The 20014-nt window shown below is 44.7% G+C and overlaps 1 protein-coding gene across 2 annotated transcripts in view; it reads left to right on the top strand.

Moving 5' to 3' along the window:
* The window catches only part of sort1b (sortilin 1b), a 52391-nt gene that overhangs the window by 19566 nt on the left and 12811 nt on the right, over positions 1–20014 (top strand). For both annotated transcript variants that reach the window (XM_061684791.1, XM_061684797.1), the window contains 8 exons: positions 729–778; positions 885–1012; positions 4427–4571; positions 4638–4793; positions 6727–6833; positions 10216–10318; positions 10409–10580; positions 17014–17204. In XM_061684791.1, the coding sequence (XP_061540775.1) occupies positions 729–778; positions 885–1012; positions 4427–4571; positions 4638–4793; positions 6727–6833; positions 10216–10318; positions 10409–10580; positions 17014–17204 (1052 nt within the window). The remainder of the gene's footprint in view (positions 1–728; positions 779–884; positions 1013–4426; positions 4572–4637; positions 4794–6726; positions 6834–10215; positions 10319–10408; positions 10581–17013; positions 17205–20014) is intronic.

A 20014-nucleotide genomic window follows, 5' to 3' on the forward strand; every position in this document is an offset into this window, starting at 1 on the left:
AAGTCATGCAATTGAAAGGCAATGGTATCAAAAACTAATGCAAACTTCTGGATTTGAAGACAAAAAAATCTAAAAATCCTATCATTCTGGCACTTACCAAATAGAAATAATTTTGGAAATGCTAATTGGCCTAAAAAAGGAAATGTTTAGTCTGATTTTTATATCAGACTGAGTAAAAAAAAAATGCTTGTCTTTTTATATAATGTATGTAAACATTTGGTTTAAACTTTATTTTAAACGCTGTGTGTAGTAAACACAATTGGATCCAAATATTCAGGAAGGGCATGAGTCGTGTGTTCTGTTCTTCTAAATCACAGGTATCAAACTGGTGGCCCGTGGGCCAGATCCGGCCCGCCACATCATTTTATGTGGCCCGTGAAAGCAAATCAAAATCGTTAATTGTGTTCTGGTGTAATACCATTGAGATATTTGCAAGCCTTTCTTTGTTACCCATCCCCCTTTCAAAAGAAATGTAATAGTTGAAAAACATGTTTTTATAGGCTTCTGATTTCAAAACTGATTATTCATCAATGCGTTGTGTATACTGTAATTACAGTATATGAGGTAATCTTTCATTTATATGGGTCCACAGTCGTACGGCCCTCCGAGGTAAGTCATAACTGCGATGTGGCCCGTGACAAAAATGAGTTTGACACCCCTGTTGTAAATAAACCTTGAAACTTTGTTCATCATGCTTAATTAAAACACCGTTCTTACTTTAATTCCAGGGGGATGAAGAATGCCATCTTTTTTTCAACCAATCCCAATGGATCCTGTAGTAAGTGTTCCAAATCGTCTATGATTAAACATGTCATTATGCCTCACCGTGATTAGATGTTACTAGTGTGCAGTTTTCTCGCTTAATTTGCCCTCGTGTTATTCAGGTGAACGCGGCGTGCTGGAGATCAGGAGGACCATGGATTTCGGGCAAACAATCAAGACCGTCGCTACCAAGATATACTCCTTCGGTATCGGCGGTCGCTTCCTGTATGCTTCTGTGATGACGGGCAAGGTGGGTTTGGGGCAAAATAGGAGAAACGCGCAGTTATTTTAGTGCAAGAAAAAGCTCTGGAATTTCTGCGAACGTGTGAGGCAAAATGAGCCTGGTTTGTATGGAGCCTTGTAATCCAATTAGAAATTATGTTAGAAGCCCAAACCGAATGAAAATGCTCAATATAAACACCTAAATTGGAATAAAAAATCCAAATCCAAATTGAAATTTCATTTGGGTTAAGGATGGAATATTCCTTTTTCCAAACTGATGAGAAGTAAATTGACATGTAAACCATGAATAGGAATGGTGCTGGGCTCTGCTTTGTCTGCCCATGCCGTCCTTTTTACGTAAATGTGCGGTGACGTTATCGTTTATGCACTTGAAAACATGGCGGCTTCCTACCAGAGCTGGTCTGCGACGGAGATATTTCTAACGACTTGTAACTTGTTTTTATCATAATAAAAGTATAAACAATCACAACCACTGTGCTAAATAGGCGTCTGACCTCCATCTTGATTAAAATAATGTGATGTTTAAATTGATCTATGCGTGTTACATGTCTGTAAAACTGCTGTTCTGATGAAACGTGTGGCACACGTATACACCAAATTGGAATAGATCACGTTGCATGTAAACAATTGACCAGAGATCTTCAGATCTACCAAATGTTATGTAACTTCCCATATTTTGTTACGGAAATCACCAAAAGTTCCCTCGTTACGGCCGTAATTTATTATGCCGCCCAGTGCTAAGCTGTGGAGGTGAAAGTTGTCCTTGCGCCCGCTGTCAACGCATTGTAAGTCACTGACCATCGCCTCCATGGTAGTGAATAAGCTACACTGCTTCTTACAAGTTTCATGAAGGGAGGACAAGGAGTGGATAGGCAAAGACTTGTGCTAATTCCAAAGCTATCGTTACAAGCAACAAAGACTTGTGCTAATTCCAAAGCTATCGTTACAAGCAATGGCAAACATCTAAATAAGTGATTTGATGGAACAATACAATTGTCACATAGGTCTGGCTGGAACTGCGTTTTCGCAGAGAGCAACCAACTTTGAACAACAAAATAACAGGCCAATTAACTAATTAGTACGTCACTGCACATGTCACTTCAGAACGTGGGCAGGTTGTATATTCATCAATCCATTTTCCGTGCCGCTTTTCCTCAGTAGGGTCGCGGGCGCGCTGGCGCCTATCTCGGCTGACTCTGGGTGAGTGGTGGGGTACATCCTGAACTGGTGGCCAACCAGCAGGGCAAATATAAACAACCATTCACACTTAACATTCCCACCTATGGGCAATTTATAGTCTTCAATTAACCTACCATGCCTGTTTTTGGGATGTGGGAAGAAACCGGAGTACGCAGAGAAAACCCACGCAGGCAAGGGGAGAACATGCAAACGCCACATAGGCGAGGCCGGACTTGAACCCGGGACCTCAGAACTTTGAGGCAGATGTGCTAACCAGTCTTTTATGGTGCCACCCTAAAAGTACATTATTATTATTAATTTACATTTGTAATATAAGGTAACCTTTATTAGTCCCACAATGTGGAAATTTGCATCGTTTCAGCAGCAATTGTGGATACAGGAAAAGAAATATGTCATATAAATAGCATGCAAGAGAAGACTTAATTTCTTCTTTTTACATGGACTTCTTGTATGCGTACATTGCACAAAACAGATACCAAAACTATTGGCCATACATAAACTATACAATTCAGTCGATCAGCAATGTTGTTTGTTTGCAAAATACAGTCCTGAGTTTTAATTTTGATGTTTGAGATCTAATTAATCTGCTTTAATCGACTTTATTGTTACCAGGGTTGAAAACACAATTGGCAAAGGTGAATTAATCCACAGACGCAGATATTTTTGATGGAATGTCAAAATCTCATTTCCTGGCACATTGATTCAGGCTGCAACTGCATCCACCATTACAAAGATGTAATACAAAACATTAAAATGACAAATATTGAAGCCATAATTTATTTACCATTATGACCGGAAATGCACGGAAATGTTTGCATGAAATGTATTTGCACGGAAATGTTCTTGACAAAATTTAGAAAATGTGCAAATTCTGACAAATTTTTGAGAAATTATTCGGGAAGTGAATATTTATAGTTTGGCAGCTCTGGATCTTCAATCGGAATGGTGTCAATCACAATGACAAAAAAAGTCTGCTTGAAAACCCAGCTATGGACTGGACACTCATTCGATGCCTGATTATACCCCAGTGAGATCCAATGCAATTGTAACTAACGGGCCCTTGCATCCACTTTTTTGTGTTGAATTCTCAGAAAGATGATCAAAACTTGCAAATATGCTCCTCCCACCTAAAAAAACAAAACCAAAAAAAACAGGTAATTTCCAGGTACCATAATTACCAACAATAAAATACAGTAGCGTAGTGGGGCCTGTGCGGATTAACATTAAAGTGTACTTAAATAATTGTTCAATAAAAAAAAATATCGTATGTGAATTTTAAATACAATTGAAGTGTACGTGCCACTACAGGAAGCCTGCGTTGCACACTTTCGCAATTGAGCATTTGTCTATTATACCTGCTTCCGATTTTGGTGAACTCCTAACAGGGATTCATTAAAGTAAGAGGCTGGGAATTCAACCAAATTTGTGTTCAATTTTGGGCATGGGTCCTTGAAACTTTTAGGGGCATCCTGTTAAAATAGACATGTACACACAATTTTGTATTGATGGGTGAAACTGATTCAGGGGGTTCATACCTTTTCTAACCTTAATCCTTTAAGTGATACTTAAACTTTGACCCCATGCTCTGCCCACATTAAATGGCATAGGCAAACAAGCAAACATAATGGCTAGCCTGCTTGTAGCTGACAGTGCACTATTTGTTTCACTGCCAAAAGAGCATGTGTGTGCAATTAATCCAAACCATATCTATTTTTAAATCAATGTACCTGTTGAAATGTAAATTATGGCCGGCATTGGGTCTCACTTCCAAACAGCTGACCTCACGTAAAATCCTCTATTCGACTGACACATTCAAATGATGTCAGTTTTTTTTTTTTTTTTTTTTTTTTTTTTACCTTATTTATTTATTTTTTTGTACCTTGTTTCTCAATCACTGTGCCGTGGTCAAATGATACGTTTACCCTGTTTCTCAATCACTCTGCCTTGGTCAAATGATGTTTACACATGGTGCCATGAAATTGCTTGAGTTTTTGCCACCCAGATGCACGTGTGACGTCGTGGTAAAAGATCCAATAGGGCTTCGTGTTTAGAACCCCTAAAACATGTCACTGTGGAACAATATTTTCATTTTTAGACGTGTTGAAGCCTCGACAGATGATAGCTCTCAAATGCTTCTTGATCAAATGATGTTAGCCCAACATCATGATCATAGGGTGGTGGTACCGCTCCCCCCCATGTCAGCTCTGGTGTTTCTCTGCAGGGCACTCTGAGGATGATCCATGTGTCGGTGGACCATGGCGACACTTGGAACATGGCCCAGTTGCCTGCCATCGGTCACAGGCAGTTCTACTCTATCTTGGCAGCAAGCAATGAAATGGTCTTCATGCACGTCGACGAGCCGGGAGGTTGGTCCAGTAACTCGACACCTTTATCTTAAGAGCATGTGATGCTATCTTCATGTGTTTCCTCAGATTCTGGCGTTGGCACGATTTATGTATCGGATGACCGGGGCACCATCTTCTCCAAGTCACTGGAGCGCCACCTTTACACCACCACAGGAGGCGAGACTGACTTCACCAACATCACTTCCCTGCGAGGAGTTTTCATCACTAGCGTCCTCGATGAAGGTAGCTCTGCTCATGTAGCTTATAGCAGTGGATCTCAAATTGGGATCTGCAAGCCACAGCTTCACTGGATCTCCATCCATCCATTGTCTTCCGCTTATCCGAGGTCGGGTCGCTGGGGCAGTAGCTTCAGCAGGGAAGCAAAGACTTCCATCTCCAAAGCCACTTCCTCCAGCTCTTTCGAGGGGATCCCGAGGCGTTCCCAGGTAAGCAGAGAGACGTAGTCTCTCCAGCGTGTCCTGGGGCATCCCCGGGGTCTCCTCCCGGTGGGACGTGCCCGGAACACCCCACCAGGGAGGCGTCCGGGACGCATCCTAAGCATTGCCCGAGCCACCTCATCTGGCTTCTCTCAATGCGGAGGAGCAGCGGCTCTACTCTGAGCTCCTCCCGGATCACTGAGCTTCTCATCCTATCTCTAAGGGAGAGCCCGGACACCCTGCGGAGGAAACTCATTTTGGCCGCTTGTATCTGGGATCTTGTTCTTTTGGTCACGACCCACAGCTCTTGACCATAGGTGAGGGTCGGAACGGAGATCGACCGGTAAATGGGGAGCTTCGCCTTAGCTCCTTCTTCACCACAACGGACCGATACAAAGTCCGCATCACTGCAGACGCTGCACCGATTCGCCTGTCAATCTCCTGTTCCATTCTTCCCTCACTAATGAACAAGACCCCAAGATATTTGAACTCCTGCACTTGGGGCAGGATCTCATCCCCGACCTGGAGAGGGCACTCCACCCTTTTCCGACTGTTATTAGACTTCCTCCCAATCACCCTCTTCCAGGTCTCACTGTCATTGCCCACGTAAGCATTGAAGTCCCCCAGCAGAACGATGGAGTCCCCAGCAGGAGTGCTCTCCAGCACCCCCCCTAAGGACTCCAAGAAGGCTGGGTACTCTGAACTGCTGTTTGGTGCATAGGCACAAATAAAAGTCAGGACCCGTCCCCCCCACCCGAAGGCGGAAGGAGGCTACCCTCTCGTCCACCGGGGTGAACCCCAATGTACAGGCGCTGAGCCGAGGGCAATAAGTATACCAGCACCTGCTCGGCGCCTCTCGCCATGGGCAACTCCAGAGTGGAAAAGTGTCCAACCCCTCTCTAGAGGACTGATACCAGAGCCCAAGCCGTGTGTGGAGGCGAGCCTTACTATCTAGTCTGAACTTCTCAACCTCACACACCAGCTTGGGCTCCTTCCCTGCCAGAGATGTGACATTCCACATCCCTAGAGCCAGTTTCTGTAGCCAGGGATCGGATCACCAAGGTCCCCGCCTTCGGCCACCGCTCAGCTCACACTGCACCCGACCCCTATGGCCCCTCTCAGAGGTGGTGAGCCCATGGGAAGGGTGACCCACATAACCCTTTCGGGCTGTGCCCCATGGGTGCAGGCCCAGCCATCAGGCCCTCGCCTTCGAGCCCCACCTCCAGGCCTGGCTCCAGAGGGGGGGCCCGGTGACCTGCGTCTAGGGTTATAGCCATGGTGCATATGAACTTTTGCGCTGTTAACGCTTTTGAGCCAGCTTCCAGAAGAATGGAAAAGTAGTACCTTGTTTTCTGAGTCAGTTTTACAAACTTTCAAACAAGCCGCGTCTTCCCCTGCAAAAATTGTTTATATTATTTCTGGGGACGGTCATACAAGATAATGCTGGGACGGAATTAAAAAGGTTCCAAATCTTGTTTGGTAGCAGCAGCAATAAAGCAAATCCCAGAAGGGGGGGGAAAAAACAAAAAGCAAACATTTATTTGATTTAAATAATGTCAGTCATTTACTTTCTCTAAAATCAAAGGAGAGAAAATGGATTTGAAATTGGACTTTTGTGGGAAGAAATGTTGATTTAATTTTAATAGACCATATGGCCCAACCCTACATGTGTGTGTGTGTGTGTGTGTGTGTGTGTGTGTGTGTGTGTGTATAAAGTAAATGCTCTTGTGTTTTTCCAGACAGCTCTATGATGTCTGTGGTGACTCGTGACATGGGAGGGGAGTGGTCTAGCTTGCAGAAGCCTGCCAACAGTGAGTGTGACTCGACAGCCAAGGACCCGGAACAGGTGAACACAGAATTTTAGCAAATGCCAATAAACACAGACTTTTTACTGCACTCATATAGTCCCCTCCAAAAATATTCGCACAGCAAGGTCAATTCCTTTGTCTTGTTGTATTCTGAAGACATTTGGGTTTTAGATGAAAAGTTGAATACTGGGGCAAAAAAGTATTTAGTCAGCCACCAATTGTGTAAGTTCTCCCACTTAAATTTTCATCATAGGTATACCTCACCTATGAGAGATAAAATGAGAAAAAAACAAATCCAGAAAATCACTGATTTGTAAAGAATTTATTGGCAAATTATGGTGGAAAATATGTATTTGGTCAATAACAAAAGTTCATCTCAAGACCTTATATACCCTTTTGCTGGCAATGACACAGGTCAAACATTTTCTGTAAGTCTTCACAAGGTTTTCACACACTGTTGCTGGTATTTTGGCCCATTCCTCCATGCAGATCTCCTCGAGAGCAGTGATGTTTTGGGGCTGTCGCTGGGCAACACAGACTTTCAACTCCCTCCAAAGATTTTCTATGAGGTTGAGATCTGGAGACTGGCTAGGCCACTCCAGGACCTTGAAATGCTTCTTACGAAGCCACTCCTTCATTGCCCGGGCGGTATGTTTGGGATCATCGCCATGCTAAAAAACCCAGCCATGTTTCATCTTCAATGCCCTCGCTGATAGAAGGAGGTTTTCACTCAAAATTTCACGATACATGGCCCCATTCATTCTTTCCTTTACATGGATCAGTCGAAATAGCCCTAAAGCATGATGTTTTCACCCCCATGCTTTACAGTAGGTATGGTGTTCTTTGGATGCAACTAAGCATTCTTTCTCTTACAAAAAGTTCTATTTTGGTTTCATCTGACTATATGACATTGTCCCAATCCTCTTCTGGATCATCCAAATGCGCTCTAGCAAACTTCAAACGGCCCTGGACATGTACTGGCTTAAGCAGGGCGACACGTCTCGCACTGCAGGATTTGTGTCCCTGGCGTCGTAGTGTGTTACTGATGGTAGCCTTTGTTACTTTAGTCCCAGCTCTCTGCAGGTCATTCACTCGGTTCCCCCATGTGATTCTGGGATTTTTGCTCACCATTTTTGTGATCAATTTGACCCCACGGTGAGATCTTACGTGGTGCCCCAGATCAAGGGAGATTATCAGTGGTCTTGTAGGCCTTCCATTTTCTAATAATTGCTCCCACAGTGGATTTCTTCACACCAAGCTGCTTATCTTTTGCAGATTCAGTCTTCCCAGCCTGGTGCAGGTCTATAATTTTGTTTCTGGTGTCCTTTGACAGCTCTTTGGTCTGATTTTTGCGATTGAAAAAAAGGCATTCCAAAGTCAATTCATTATGTACCAATTGCCCAAAAATGTTAATGGAATATTAATGGGAATGACGGCCAGTTTCATTTTCTTGAGCAACATTAAAAAATACATAAAATCAACTCATTAGTGAAGTACGGATCATTGAGACCCCATACCTCCTTTTAAGAGCTAGGTTACGGAACTTAACTCTCCAAGGTACCACTGTACAAGCAAAGTTTTAATAAATAAAATAAATAAATCTCAATGTTCAATTTATTATATTTAATATTTTGTAAAATTGCACATTTTCTTCATTTTATTTATAATAAATCAACAAAGCAATTGAGATGAATTAAAATCTTTAAAAAAAAATAAAATGTAAAATTGTTTTACCCTAAATATCAGATAAATATAACCCAAGTGTACTTAAAATGCTGGTTTTCAATGGTGCTTTCATTTATTAAGGAAAAAAACTATTCAAAGTTACGTGGCCCTGTGTGAAAAATTAATGATCCCCTAAACCTAATAACTGGTTGGGCTATACCCTCAGCAGCAACAAATGAAATTAAGTGTTTTTTACAACTGGCAATGATAGCGCAAGATGAGGAGAAGAGCTGTGGCTTTTTGTACTTTTGGGTAGGGAACAAAAGACCAACATGGGAGACCATGTTGGTCTTAGACCACCACACCTACTATTGTATTTCCCCTTAAGTATATCCATCCATCCATCCATTTTCTGAGCCGCTTATCCTCACAAGGGTCATGGGCATGCTGGAGCCTATCCCAGCTATCATCGGGCAAACAATTCAGTAGCTGGAAATCAATTCAGTAACTTCATCCATTTTCTGAGCCGCTTCTCCTCAATAGGGTCACCCAGCTATCATTGGGCAGAAGGCAGGGTACACCCTGAACTGGTTACCAGCCAATCGCAAGGCACAAACAAACAACCATTTGCACTCACATTCACACCTACGGGCAATTTGGAGTTGTCAATTAACGTAGCATGCATGTTTTTGGGATGTGGGAGAAAACCGGAGTGCCCGGAGAAAACCCACACAGGCACGGGGAGAACATGCAAACTCCACACAAGTGGGGCCGGGGATTGAACCCCGGACCTCAGAACTGTGAGGCAGACGCTCAAACCAGTCTTTCACCGTGCCGCTCCCTTAAGTTTATCTGTGGGCTAAAACCCTGTACATCTAAAATAAAAATAATTCCCAGTTTTTGCATTGTCTCACACATAATGGTTAACATATGCAATGATTGTTTCACTCTTTGTTTGATGGAGCAGGTACAGTTAATGTCAATTATATAACCTTTCGTATCCTCTGAGATAATGACATTTTCACGATATACACTTAGAACATTCTCATGCAGGCTTTGTTGTATGTTTGAAAGCAGGAATTTAACACACTAAATATGCAGTCATTGGAATTCAGCTTGCAGTGACTCTTAAGCACCAGCGGGCATCGTTCATGCACCACTAATGATCCCAGAGAGTCCGGTAGTAGAGGTCAGATTGGACGTGAAGAATGTCAACAAAGATCCTCTGCTAACTCCTCTGGCGGGTTCATAGGGAAGTTGGTTAACCAATAGATCCATTGTCGCCAATTATTCCGAACTGTCAGATCTGGTCATGAGGCCCCCCTGCCACCAGATTTCCGGTCATTTGGCTGTCCACACTGAAAGATCTGTATCGCGAAGCCCCGTGAGGCCAGTGAGGGAATCTTTATCTGGTTTTATGGGTCCACTTGAGTTAAAACAGATGTCCGGTGGTTTGCAGGCCTGGCCTACTGGCTGAGGTTTTAGGGGTAGGAATGCAAAGGTAATCAGTTCTTGGTGTTCCGTCTGTTCAATATCAATCTGGAAGGTAGTATCGTTACAATGTCAATAGAAAACAAGCCTAAAATTATTTCTATGGGGAGAATTTTGGGGAATCTTTTTTTTACGTCCAGAACTATGGAATAAGTGCCAATTTTCACAGCGTTAGAGAGGTCCCTGAATTTCAGCAGTTGCAGTGGACTTTGGAGGTACTACTGCATGTGTACTAAATGCTACTTTCTCTGTTTGAATGAACAGTGCAGTCTCCACATCCATGCGTCATACAGTACTGCAATGAGGCTCAACGTCCCCATGCTGCCCCTAAGTGAACCAAACGCTGTTGGCATAATATTAGCTCATGGTAATCACGTTTTCAAACAATTTTCCAGTATGCAGTTTTATTTTGTGGTACCTGTTACTTAAATTGAAATTTTTTGCACGATCTTGTCAGGGAGTGTCGGCGACAGCATCTCTGTGATGACCCCTGACGTGTACGTGTCTGACGATGGAGGGTACACGTGGACAAAGGCTCTGGATGGGCCACATCATTACGCCATTCTGGACTCTGGCGGGCTGCTGGTGGCTGTGGAGCACAGCCCCAATGAACCGATCGACAAGATCAAGTAGGTGTAACAGTCTCATGCTGTACATGCGCCACCTTGTCCTACTTGGCCAATGAACTTTTGTTGCCATTACAACTGGGGGCAGAGCTACAATGTTGTGATTAGGCGAGGTGTTTCATGTTCTCAAGCAGCCCAGAGTGAGTAGAAAAGTGGGCATAAAAAGAAAGCAGGTCAGGGCACCACATCATCACCAAGCTGCCCACTGAACGCTTGCCATTTAGTGTAGCAGACCTGTGCATGTGGCACATGCAGAGGAAACATCAAACAAACACAAATACTGCCCCGCCCCCATGTTGACAATTTCGGATAATTACTCTCACTGCTCTAGTGAGAGTTGGAGGTCACGGCTTGATGAAGCGAACAGAACCACATCATCTGCAAAAAGCAGAGATGCCATACTGAGGCCACCAAACCGGACCCCCTCTACGCCTCGACTGCACCTATAAATTCTGTCCATAAAAGTTATGAGCAGAATCTGTGACAAAGGGCAGCCTTGGCAGAGTCCAACCCTCACCGGAAACAATTCCGAATTATTGCCGGATATGCGGACCAAACTCTGACTCCGGTCGTACAGGGACCGAACAGCCCGTATCTGGTACCCCATGCTCCCGAAGCACCCCTCACAGGACACCCCGAGGGAGACTGTCGAACGCCTTCTCCAAGTCCACAAAACACATGTAGACTGGTTGGGCGAACTCCCATGCACCCTCGAAGACCCTGCTAAGAGTGTAGAGCATGTCCACTGTTCCACGGCCAGGACGAAAACCACACTGCTCCTCCTGTATCAGAGATTCAACTTCCCGACGGACCCTCCTCTCCAGCACCCCTGAATAGACCTTACCAGGGAGGCAGAGGAGTGTGATCCCCCTGTAGTTGGAACACACCCTCCGGTCCCTCTTCTTAAAAAGGGGGACCACCACCCCAGTCTGCCAATCCAGGGGCACTGTCCCCGATGTCCACGTGATGTTGCAGAGGTGTGTCAACCAGGACAGCCCTACAACAACCAGAGCCTTGAGGAACTCATCGAATCTCATCCACCCTTGGGGCCCTGCCACCGAGAAGCTTTTTAACTACCTCGGTGACCTCAACCCCAGAGATAGGAGAGCCCGCCTCAGAGAATCCAGCCTCTGCTCCCTCATGGGAAGGCATGTCGGTGGAATTGAGGTCTTCGAAGTATTCTCCCCACCGGCTCACAACGTCCTGAGTCGAGGTCAGCAGCGCCCCATCCCCACTATACACAGTGTTGATGGTGCACTGCTTCTCCCTCCTGAGACGCCGGATGGTGGCCCAGAATGTCCTCGAAGCCATCCGGAAGTCTTTCTCCATCGCTTCACCGAACTCCTCCCATGCCAGAGTTTTTGCTTCAGCGACCACCAAAGCTGCATTCCGCTTGGCCAGCCGGTACCCATCAGCTGCCTCAGGAGTCCCACAGGCCAAAAAGGCCCGATTGGACTCCTTCTTCAGCTTGACGGCATCCCTCACTGTTGGTGTCCACCAACAGGTTTGGGGATTGCCGCCACGACAGGCACCAACCACCTTACGGCCACAGCTCCGGTCGGCCGCCTCACCAATGGAGGCGCGAAACATGGTCCACTCGGACTCTATGTCCCCCGCCTCCCCCGGAACATGAGCAAAGTTCTGTTGGAGGTGGGAGTTGAATCTACTTCTGACAGGGGATTCTGCCAGACGTTCCCAGCAGACCCTCACAATACGTTTGGGTCTGCCACGTCTGAACGGCATCTTCCCCCACCATCGGTGCCAACTCACCACCAGGTGGTGATCAGTTGCAGGCTCCACCCCTCTCTTCACCCGAGTGTCCAAGACATGCGGCCGGGAGTCCGATGACATGACCACAAAGTCGATCATCGAACTGCGACCTAGGGTGTCCTGGTCCCAAGTGCACGTGTGGACACCCTTACGCTTGAACACGGTGTTCGTGATGGACAAGCCATGATGAGCACAGAAGTCCAATAACAGAACACCGCTCGGGTTCTGATCGGGGGGGCCGTTCCTCCCAATCACGCCTTTCCAGGTCTCACTGTCATTGCCCATGTGAGCATTGAAGTCCCCCAGCAGAACGATGGATGGAGTCCCCAGCCGGAACTCCAAAAAGGGTGGGTTGCTGTTTGGTGCATAGGCACAAACAACAGTCAGGACCCGTCTTCCCACCCAAAGGTGGAGGGACGCTAGCTACCCTCTCGTCCACCGGGGTGAACCCCAACATACAGGCGCCGAGCCGGGGAACAATAAGTATATCCCCACGTGCTCGGTGCCTCTCACCGTGGGCAACTCCAGAGTGGAAGAGAGTCCAACCCCTCTCTAGAGGACTGCTACCAGAGCCCAAGCTGTGCGTGGAGGCGAGTCCAACTATATCTAGTCGGAACTTCTCGACCTCACACACCAGCTCGGGCTCCTTCCCTGCCAGAGAGGTGACATTCCACGTCCCTAGGGCCAGCTTCTGTAGGGATCGCCAGGTGGCGATACAATCATGTATCGTGATAGTTTTGCGGAAAATGTATCATCTTAAAATTTTTTATTGCAACAGGCTTACATTATGGCACAGTTTAAACATTTAATTTAATTAATTTGTTGCCTGCCTCTCAAGAGAAGCCTGCGTGCAACTTTGAGGATGCCTATTGACAGGTGTAATTGGGGGGCAAGGTGCCTCCACAAGGGAAAACATTTCTCACTCTGTTTCACTTTTTTTATGCTGGCTTTTTTTTTCCAGACTGAGCTGTTTGAGAACATAAAATCATTAATTTAGTCTGATGTAACCAGGGATCTTGTTTGATGTGCTCCCTGATTCTGACACTAACAAAAACTAGCACGAGGCATGAAGTGATTTCAATCTGCGTCTGTAGACGCATGGCATAAAACCTGCCCTGTGTGTGTGTGTGTGTGTGTGTGTGTGTGTGTGTGTGTGTGTGTGTGTGTGTGTGGGTGTAGCGCTTCCAGACGCACAGAATGAAAGGAGTAATACACTAAAGTCCTGTCTGGGTGCTAGCCAATCAGAGGCAGAGTAGGGTGGGTTATCGTTTGATAAATACAATGGACATGGGAGTTTTTTTTCTGGACAAATTTTCATTGTTGCGATAACACCCGCCGCGCCGTTCACAACACAGCAAGCCGCTGGCAGAAAGGTGTTTGCCCCGTAGATGCACACGACTGGGACAAAGGGAACGTAAACTGTTTATACATGTGCTACCCTGCGCAAGGGCTGGAGCTAACAAGCTCGCTCGCCTTTGCAGAAAAACAGCCCCAAGCCTGTCGCCTTGACATCTGTGGTTATGAAGTCCTTTGAACGTCTCGTGCTGGACCACCTCAAGAGCGTCACAGGTCCCCTGCTGAGCCCCCTGCAGTTTGCCTACCGAGCAAACAGGTCTGCGGATGATGCAGTCAACATGGGACTGCACTTCATCCTAGAACACCTCGACAGTGCATGGACCTACGCGAGGATCCTGTCCATGGACTTCAGCTCAGCGTTCAACACCATCATCCCTGAACTCCTTTCATCCAAGCTTCTCCAGCTCAACGTCTCACCTGCCATCTGCCAGTGGATTTACAGCTTCCTGACGGGCAGGTGAGGCTGGGAGAGACCACCTCATCCACACGTAGCATCAGCACTGTCGCGCCCTAAGGTTGTGTCCTCTCTCCGCTGCTCTTCTCTCTCTACATGAACGACTGCACCTCAGCACACCCGGCTGTCAAACTCCTGAAGTTTGCAGATGACACCACTGTCATCGGCCTCATCAAGACTCTGTGATGAGTCAGCATATTGACAGGAAGTGGAGCTGTGGGGCGGCTGACACAACCTCGAGCTGAACACGCTCAAGACTAGAGATGATCGTGGACTTCAGGAGGCATCCTTCGCCACAGTTGCCCCTCACGTTGTCCAGCTGCCTAGTGTCAACCGTGGAGACCTTCAAATTCCTGGGAATTACAGTCTCTCAGGACCTGAAGTGGGCGACCAACATCAACTCCATCCTCAAAAAGGCCCAGCAGAGGATGTACTTCCTGCGGCTTCTGAGAAAGCACGGCCTGCCACGGCAGCTGCTGAGGCAGTTCTACACAACGGTCATCGAATCAGACCGGTGTTCTGCCATCACAGTCTGGTTTGGTGCTGCCATCACAGTCTGGTTTGGTGCTGCTACAAAAAAGGACAAACTCCGACTGCAACGGACAATCAAAGCTGCTGAAAGAATTGTCGGTACCCCCCTACCCACCCTTGAGGACTTGCACGCTGCCAGAACTCCGATCGAGTGTATACTTGATCGGAATAGAGCATGTCACATGTAGTTGACCACAGATCTCCAGTCGGAATGATTTCAATCAGAATGACAAACGTTCCCATGTAAACCCGGCTAATGTACTCTTTATCCGCTGAACTCCTGGCTGAATAACGTGTGCCACTGAAGTTATGCTTAAAGGTGCCATAATTTACCAAATCAACTTTTTCTAGTATTTGGGATGTAATATTGGCTCTATGGTGCCTCAGTACACATGTGAAATATGAATTAAAAATCTCCACGCATTCCTGAGTTTCAGATGTTTTTCTGCCAAGAGGCCTGAAATCAGGTAATTCGAATTTCTCGAGCTTATCTACATCACTAGCGAAGATCTCCGCCTACCTTTCCGCTCCCGAACCAGTGCTGTCAACATAACAAACGTGCTCTCACAAGGGGGTCTTCTACGCGGAGGTAACCTATCAGAGGAAATGGGGCAGTCTTAGCATATAGTGTATAGATACACAATTGGGTCAAACAGAAGTAGCTGTCAGAGGGGCCTTTACTGGACACTAATATGAGAAAACCAAGGTGTTTTAAAAAAAAAATAATGAAATTGACACTTTTATACTAATTCCATGTTAGAGCGTCACTCTATAGAGGTCTAAATAGCCAAAATATGGGACCTTAATGAACATTTCGTTCCCGTGTTTATTAACTGGGGACTAAAACACACAAGAACTCGAGAGAGGCGCTGACATTTTAAATAACTTTGCCACTGTGGAGCGACCTGTTGAGCTCCTTAGCTCGCGGCCTAGCAAACATAATAAATAGTTAACTTTCCCGTCTGTGTTAATTGGGGACTAACATACGGCCTCACTGAGGTGGAGTGAGCTGTTTAGCTCCTTATAGCTCCTTAACTCACTAGCGCAGCGAACACAAAGTTAACTTTCCCTTAAGTGTCTGTTGTGTGAATCTACGCACTGCACATTGATAAGATTGTGGCGTATTGGATGGAGCCAACACCGGTAAGTGTGTACCAGTCCGCCGGCGTTCCATGAACCCACTACTAGCAAATGACACAGCCGTCCAACTCTGTTGGATCGCTGTGCGATCCGAGTACCGGCTCACCACAACAATGACAATTGTATCGACTCCAGCAGACACATCACCAAACGTAGGCCCCCACGTCGACAAGTTGGGATTTGTGTAATCACAAAATAACACTCGATGCTGATCTGTGTTAACGCTGCAGCTGTGCTTACCTTTTAGTTTTGTTATGATGGTGCTTCCTTGTAGTCCTTAAAAGTGGCAGATGTTAGCCCAGTCCAGCTGCTAAGTCATGGGTGGAGAAAAACCTGTGTGGGGGCAAGATTAAATAAATGTGTCGCACTGTGACAATGTTGTCATTGGTCAATACTGAGAAGGGCTCACTGTAGGGCTGTCACTATCGAATATTTTTAGAATGTATTATTCTATCGATCATTCCATCGATTAATCGGATAAAAATGTATTATGCATTAGTTTATTGCAAAATATATTTTTTCCCGATAACTGTTTATAAACCAATTAGTGTTTATTTGCTATTGTTTAATCATTAAACAAAACCAAATAAACAACAATGAAGCAATGTCACAAGAGAGTGAGTGATGTATTTGCCAACTTTTATGAAACTGAGAGCTACTTCTTTGGTACTGATTAATGCAAAGGGTGACTAGTTTGATATACATTTCTGAGGCTGCTTCAGGTTCAACTACATGTCAATGACAGGTTACGTTCATGATTAGTTTCGCAATATATTATTTTTTTCTATAAATTGATCACGATTCAGTAACTGGTTTGGTCCGTAACATCAGAAAATCGGTAAAAATGTTGATCGTTGTTTTGCAAAGTAAATGCAGATGTTTGCAAATGTCTTATTTTGATTAAACACAAAAGACAATCATTCTGCTTTCATGGAAGACTAGTGAAATCAGAATATTTACTGTTGAGAGGCTGAACTCAAAGGATTTATACAATTTTATGTTACAAACTGCTCTAAATGATTATCAATATACAGTAGTTGTTGATTAATTTGATCATTTAGTTCTCAATCAATCAATTCATTATGACAACTATAGCTCATTCAGACCCATTTTGGGAAGTGCGCAGCTCACAAAAGATGGGCTTGCTTGTGTTTTCTGAATTTGTCCTCACGGATGCCCTGACAGGTTCTCGACTGATGAAGGGCAGTGCTGGCACATGTACACGTTCACTGAGGAGCCCATCTTCTTCACGGGCCTGGCTTCAGAACCGGGCGCCCGCTCCATGAATGTCAGCATCTGGGGCTACAAAAACAACATCCTCAGCCAGCACTGGATATCCACCACCATTGACTTCCGGGATCTCCTCACCAGAAACTGTGAGTGGGGACAATATAGAGCAGAGGTCCTGCAGGCCACATATGGCTGGGGGTGTGGGGGGCTCTCTTTATGTGGCTCACCCAACATTTACATTATCAAAAGTCCGCTAGAATAGCTGTTTTTTTCCCCTGAAATTGGGTAATAAAATGTTTTTATTCATTTCATGAAATAATTATTGCAAATGTTAAAATTGATTTTAAAAAATCTGTTACTAAAATTAACAATGTTACATAGTATGAAATGGTTAATTTATTGATATTTAAAAATGTTTTATACACAAACTCGTCTGGGCGGTCTGGCAAAAAAACATTTTTTTTCACATCATCCAATCATGAACATTATCATGATATATATTTTTTTACTTTATTTAAAAAGCCATTTTGAAAGCATATGTATTGAAAACTAAAGAAGCTAGAGAGTAATTCATTTTATTAACCCCTTTTGTTAACAACACTCTTCATAGTCAATATTTAAAACAGTAACCCCAACAGCATTCTAAGCAAATAAGGAAAATTAAATAAAACAAATACTCTATAGAAAAACATGACAATAATTTTCAGTCGAGTGCAACGAATGCAGAAAAATATAAACACAACAGTGCATTAGTTTGAAGTCCTGAGTATTTTTGGAAGTAAAAGATATAAAATAAACTGCCCCCTTGGGGTAATGAAGACACCTTGGATTGTAAACATAATTTTCCCATTTTGATGCTATATACTGTTAACATTATTGCTACTTTCAAGTGCGCATCATCTTTTATCACAATACAGATTAACTACAGGTAGTTTTACCATTTTAAAAACCACCTAAATAATGATGACATGATTGATAAATGCTTTGTTCTGGTGGCCTCACTGCTATAGTGAATAACGGCTAATATCACGTGTGCTGTGCTGTGAGTAACAGCTGTACGGAAGCCGCTCGCATTTTTATGCTTTCCACATTATCGCTTTGGTGGTACTTTGAAGGAATAAACACGTTTGTTATGTTGCCCGTTCACCTGACATTCAGTGCCATGAAAAAGTGTTGGCCACATTCTCAAATTCTTATATTTCTGTATAGTTTCTTACACTTACATTTTTAAGATTGTCATCCATTTTCTACCGCTTATCCAAGGTCGGGTCGCGGGAGCAGTAGCAGCAGTAGTTTCACCTGTGAAAACTGCATTTGCTGTTAAGCAAACATGAAGATCAGAGCGCTGTCTATGGGAGAAAAGCAAACCATTTTGAAGCTGAGAGAAGAGGGAAAATAAAGAGCTATTACACAAACATTGGGCAATACAGCAATTTGGAATGTCCTGAAAAAGACTACTGGTCTACTGAGCAACAGACATTGAACAGGTCAGCCAAGGGTATCAACAACAGTTGATGACAGAAACATTGAGAGCTGTGAAGAAACCCCCAAAGACAACAGTCAGTGACATCACTGCCAACCTCCACAGGGCAGGGGTGAAGGTATCACTATCCACTGTTCGAAGAAGACTTCGAGAGAAGAAATATACAGGCCAATACCACAAGATGCAAACCACTCATCAGCAAAAAGGCCAGATTGTATTTTGCACAGAAGTACAGAGATGAGCCACAAAAGTTTTGGAACAAAGTTTTATGGACTAATGAGACCAAGATTAACCTCTACCAAAGTGACGGAAAGGCCAAAGTCTGGAGAAAGAAAGGCTCTCCTTACTCACTAGTCTTTATTGATTATGTAACTCATGATGGTAGCAGCAGAATGAATTCTGAAGTCGACAAAACCATTTTGTCTGGCCATTTACAGAAAAATGCATCCAAACTAATTAGGAGAAGCTTCATCATGCAACAAGACAATGACCCCAAAACATACTGCCAACACAACAAATGACTTCATCAGGAGGAAAAAGTGGAAGGTCTTAGACTGGCCAAGTCAATCACCGGACCTTAACCCAATAGAGCATGCATTTTACCTCCTGAAGAGGTGACTGAAGGGAGAAAACCCCAGATCAAACAAGAACTGAAAGAGGCTTCAGTAAAGGCCTGGAAACGCATTTCAAATGAAGAATGCAACAGTGTGGTGAAGTTAATGGGTCAAAGGCTTGTGCCACCAAATATTAACTCTTATTCATCCATCCATCCATTTTCTTTACCGATTGTCCTCACTCGGGTCACGGACTGCTGAAGCCTTTCCCAGCTATCTTCGGGTGGGAGGCGGGGTACACCCTGAACCAGTCGCGAGCCAATCGCAGGGCACATACAAATAAAACAACCATTCACACTCACATTCACACCTACGGGCAATTTAGAGTCTTAAATCAACCTACCATGCATGTTTTTGGGATGTGGGAGGAAACCAGAGTGCCCGGAGAAAACCCACCCAGGCACAGGGAGAACATGCAAACTCCACACACGCGGGGCCAGGATTTGAACCCCGGTCACCAGAACTGTGAGGCAGATGTGCTAACCAGTCACCCACCGTGCCGGCCAACTCTTATTCACTTTAACTTAATTTAATAATGTCCGTTCAATACTTCTGCTGACTTGAAAAGTGGGTGGCTTCAAACAAAAGGTGATTTGTCCTAAGTTGTTTAATATATCCATCCATCCATCTATTTTCTGTACAGCTTCTCCTCGCTATGGTCATGGGCATGCTGGAGCCTATCCCAGCTATCTTTTGGGGCGAGAGGCGGGGTACACCCTGAACTTGTTGTCAGCCAATCACAGGGCACATATAAAAAAACAACCATGCACACTCACATTCACACCTACGGACAATTTATAGAGTCTTCAATTAACCTACCATGCATGTTTTTGGGATGTGGAAGGAAACCGGAGTACCC

Source organism: Phycodurus eques, chromosome 1, assembly GCF_024500275.1.
Source record: "Phycodurus eques isolate BA_2022a chromosome 1, UOR_Pequ_1.1, whole genome shotgun sequence".
Lineage (NCBI taxonomy): Eukaryota > Metazoa > Chordata > Actinopteri > Syngnathiformes > Syngnathidae > Phycodurus > Phycodurus eques.